Below are 4,221 nucleotides of genomic sequence, written 5' to 3' on the forward strand. Positions count from 1 at the left end.
GATATAAACTAGTCTTTATCATCATTACTCTTTTGAAACGGACATTGGATTTTTCCTCATTTGAGCAATGAAAAATTGTGTGTTGAAGAAATTATTGATATAGAAGAAATTGAACTGGAAGTATCGATACTTTTTTTTATCTTTGAAAACGAAGCTTAGTTTTTGTGTGTGTGTGTGTGTGTGTTTAAAACTTCAAAACAGATCATTGTGTATCTCCGCCAGCAGATGATTGTTCATTCAAATTGATTTGTACGCCTAGTCATTTCATCTAGTGTTTAAAGAGTCAATACGTCATTCTTAAAGCCATGTTTCGCTTTATAACAAGCATCATCCTGGTGATGATGGTTCTGATGCCATGTACATCAGCGAAAAAAACGACCGTTCTATATCGTCGGCCACATGGTGAACAGCATCGAGCAGGTGACTCGCTACTTGGATCTTGGTGCAAATGCCATCGAAGCAGACATCCAGTTCCACCCAAACGGATCTGTCAAAGAAGTCTACCACGGATTCCCCTGTGACTGCTTCAGAACTTGCACCAGAAGTGCGAATCTGGCAGAATATTTAAAATACGTACGTCGTATCACAGATCCATCCGTTACAGGGAGCTATGCGAACCGGATGGTCTTGCAGTTCCTGGACCTCAAGATGAGCAGTTCTGGTAATCCGCGGATATCTGGAAAAGATATCGCCAGACATGTTTTAGACCATCTTTGGAGCAAAGATGGAAGTCGTAAACAAGAGGTAAGTTCATTCTGATGAACAAATACTTTACAAAATATTAAAACATTGAAACTGTAGAAGTTTTCATAATATTGAAACGTAATATTAATCTTGTGAATATTCTAACTTTATTTATTTATTTTTTGTCTGTGATGCATTGTCATTGAAAGGTTTTCACTTTCTTCTATATCTAATATACAGAAAAAAGTATTGATTTCGTGCAAATTTTCGAATTTCTAAGGATTCGAATGTTTTGAGGTGTGCTTAGACCATTTCGATCATTTTTGGAAAATGTCTGTCTGGTGTGTGTGTGTGACCGGTTTTTTGTGGCCGCTCTACAGAAAAAAATACCACATGAAATCGAACGAAATTTGCTACACATATGTGCCTCTATGTGAACTTGTGCCCATTGGTTTTTGGCGCGAATTCCTCCAGGGGGTGTGGAGCAATGGAACGTTTCTTGAATTATCCGTGCCTGTTATTCCCCAGGAAGTAACTAGCGAAATCAAACAAAATTTGGTCCATGTGTTTCCCGTAACATGTACAAGTGCTGATTCAATTTCAGTGTCAGTAGCTCAAACGAGGGCTGAGCTATAGAACGTTTTTTGTCGTCACTTGTGACTGCTATATCTCAAGAAATAAACAATGGAATCAAAAGAAAATTTATCCACAAGTAGCCCTTAGAGGGTACAAGAGCTGATTCTATTTTGACGTTATAGCTGAAAAGGGGCTGGTGCAATTGAACGTTCTTTCTTTTTCATTGTGAGTGCTATATCTTAAGAAGTAATGCTACGTTCTGAATGAAATTTGAATTTTTTTTTTTTTTTTTTTTTGTGCGAATAATAATAACTTTATTAATGCAACTATAAGAAAGATAAATCGTAACAGACTGTCGTCTGCGTATTTCGCGTGATTTTAATTGTTGGGAAATGATCGGAAATATTATCTCAATGATTTAGAACTTTTGCCATCTTATGTTTGTTAACTAATAAAATATTTGTAATTAATTCAAGCAAGGCTTTAAAATTTACTTTCAATTTTTGCTCTTCGCTTTGCTTTTGCGATAATGGGGTCGTTTCCAAAATTTTAAAAGTATTTATTTCTGAAAAAACATGCTTAAAAAAATAGGATCTAACTATTTTTTAAACAATTTGTTTAATATTTAAAAAAATTACTGAAATCGGTGAGCTTTTATTGTTTACCTTTCTTGCCGATAACATCACAAATGATGATATGCCATTCTGTGTTGCCTTTCACCGAGCAAAATATTTAATTCGCGTCTTTACTCACGCGTATTAACTACGATAAGGTTGATAGCAAGCATAGAGCGAAATTTGAATTCGCTTCTTGATTATCATAACGTGGAAACGCAGTAGAAAGAGATGTGCGCCAAAGAGAATCATTTGTGACGTCATCAAGACCACGTCTTGTTTGAAAAATCGGACAGTTAAAAAAATTAATTTAAAAATAACTGTTGGGAAAATGAAAGAATTTTCTGGGTCCATGTTATTTTTTTCTTTTTTTGATTATTCTATCAATTTCAGTGACTAAAAGTACAACTTTTGACTGAAGGAAAGAACCCCATTCGGAAATTGAGACGGTCGTCAAGTTTTTGTGTGCGTAATTTTATTTTTGCTGGGAATATTGCTTTCTCGTCAAGCATGAGGAGGAATCAGAATTCACAAGAAAGATATAGAAGAAAGTTTCGTGATGGCCACAACATACTAGTTTTGCTGAAGGATTCATGTTACTGTTATAGCTTTTATGAAAAATGCAGATGTTTTAATTCATAATTTTTAAATAAGTATAAAAATATTCCTATTACGATTTAATATTTTAATTTATCTGTTACCTTTTTTGTTTAATTTCATGACTAAAAATATCTACGTGCAATCTTTCCACTTTAATTGCGTAATTTGTTGACGGTTTCATATTTTTACTCTTAAATTTTTTTGAATGATTAAACAACATAATTTAATGTTTTTTAACTATGTATAGTGTACATAATCCATACATTATTACAATATTGCTAAAATCTTAGTTATATGTTCAATTTAAAAAAAAATCAGTTGGTTACTAAACAGTGTCTTTGTTTTTCTTCCTTTTTTTTCTTTTCCTTTTTTTGGCTGTTGTTCTTTCTCTATCGTCATACAACAGTCAAAAAAGAGAAGCATAACTACATCCTATATAGATTATACGTAGTACGCGATCCAAAATTTCGGGGACAAGTTGCATAAAACTTTACCCAGAATAGTTCACATTACCGAAGTACATCCACCTTCAAAGGGTCACCTTGAGGGACTATGTACTTCTGCCAGTGTTTATATAACTTTAGGAAACACTTCTGGGAGCCTTTTTTGCAACCTACTATGATGTAGCTTTATCTTCTCCTGACGGAAGAAAGCGGCGTACATGCAAATGTTTTTTTGCTGGGAACAGGTAAGAGTCACACAGAGCTAAGTCCGACGAAACATTATGTTATTTGTTTGTCGTATCAGAGCATTGATCAATCAAACCGTGCATCCTCAACATGAAAGTCGCTTTCTTCCCAACAATGAAATTAAAGCAGCAGCGCAAGAGGCTTTACAGGAGGTTCCGAAAAATGGCTGCCAGGAGTGCTTCTAAAAGCTATACGAACGTTGACAGAAGTGCATAGTCGTTGAAGGTGACTATTTTGTAGATAGATGTGCTTCGGTAATGTGAACTACTCAGGGTAAGGTTTTATACTGCTTGTCCTCGAAGTTTTAGATCATACTACGTACGTATGAGTTTTCAACTTACTATTCATAACGTTTCTGCGTGACGCAAGTTTACGCGTATAAAGACATCACAAGAGAACTTGCGATAATTAACTGAGGAGGTGTTCAAAATTAATATTTTGGTCATCTGTATGTTCTTTGGTACATATGCTTGTACAGATGCGCCAAAAAAAACTTGTGAAGTTTAAATTTGGTGATCGTAAAATAGAAATTACGTCGAAATTTGATATTTTTTTGATTAGAAGTCCTTATTCGTAGAAAGGAAGTAAAGTGAAATGAATAAATATCCTTTAAATCCCTGGCAATCTTATCGCTTTATTTCCGTTAGATTATTTTTTTTTTTTTTTTTGCCATCGGCCAACAGCATCGGCCATCGGCCATCGGCAATCGGCCATTTGGAGGAAAACCATCGGCAATCGGCCATCGGCCAACTTTGAACAATCGGCCAACAATCGGCATCGGCCCATCGCCAAAAAATGCCATCGGTCGAGCCCTAATTCTTTATACTCGAAACAGTTTAACTTTCATTTAAACTCTTTTAATCAAATATTTTTTTTAAAAAATGCATACCTCATTTCTATATATATTTTATTTTATTTTATTTTAATTTGTCACTCCCCCCCCCCCCATATGATACATTATTTATTTGCTCTCCTCCCTCCTAAAATGATCGTCCGAATCTTCCCCCCGTCTCTCATTAGCATGCTCCTTCAGAGAAATTGTGCGCCTTTTTTGCAAT

General features: G+C 35.1%; 1 protein-coding gene across 1 annotated transcript in view; it reads left to right on the forward strand.

The window, feature by feature from the left end:
• Positions 1 to 399: 399 nt before the first annotated feature.
• LOC129219951 (dermonecrotic toxin StSicTox-betaIB1i-like) overlaps positions 400 to 4,221 on the forward strand; it is a 27,869-nt gene continuing 24,047 nt past the window's right edge. Inside the window, exon 1 of the mRNA XM_054854267.1 lies at positions 400 to 744. Within this exon, the coding sequence (XP_054710242.1) occupies positions 400 to 744 (345 nt within the window). The remainder of the gene's footprint in view (positions 745 to 4,221) is intronic.

This window comes from Uloborus diversus, chromosome 4 (assembly GCF_026930045.1).
Source record: "Uloborus diversus isolate 005 chromosome 4, Udiv.v.3.1, whole genome shotgun sequence".
Taxonomy (NCBI): Eukaryota; Metazoa; Arthropoda; class Arachnida; order Araneae; family Uloboridae; genus Uloborus; species Uloborus diversus.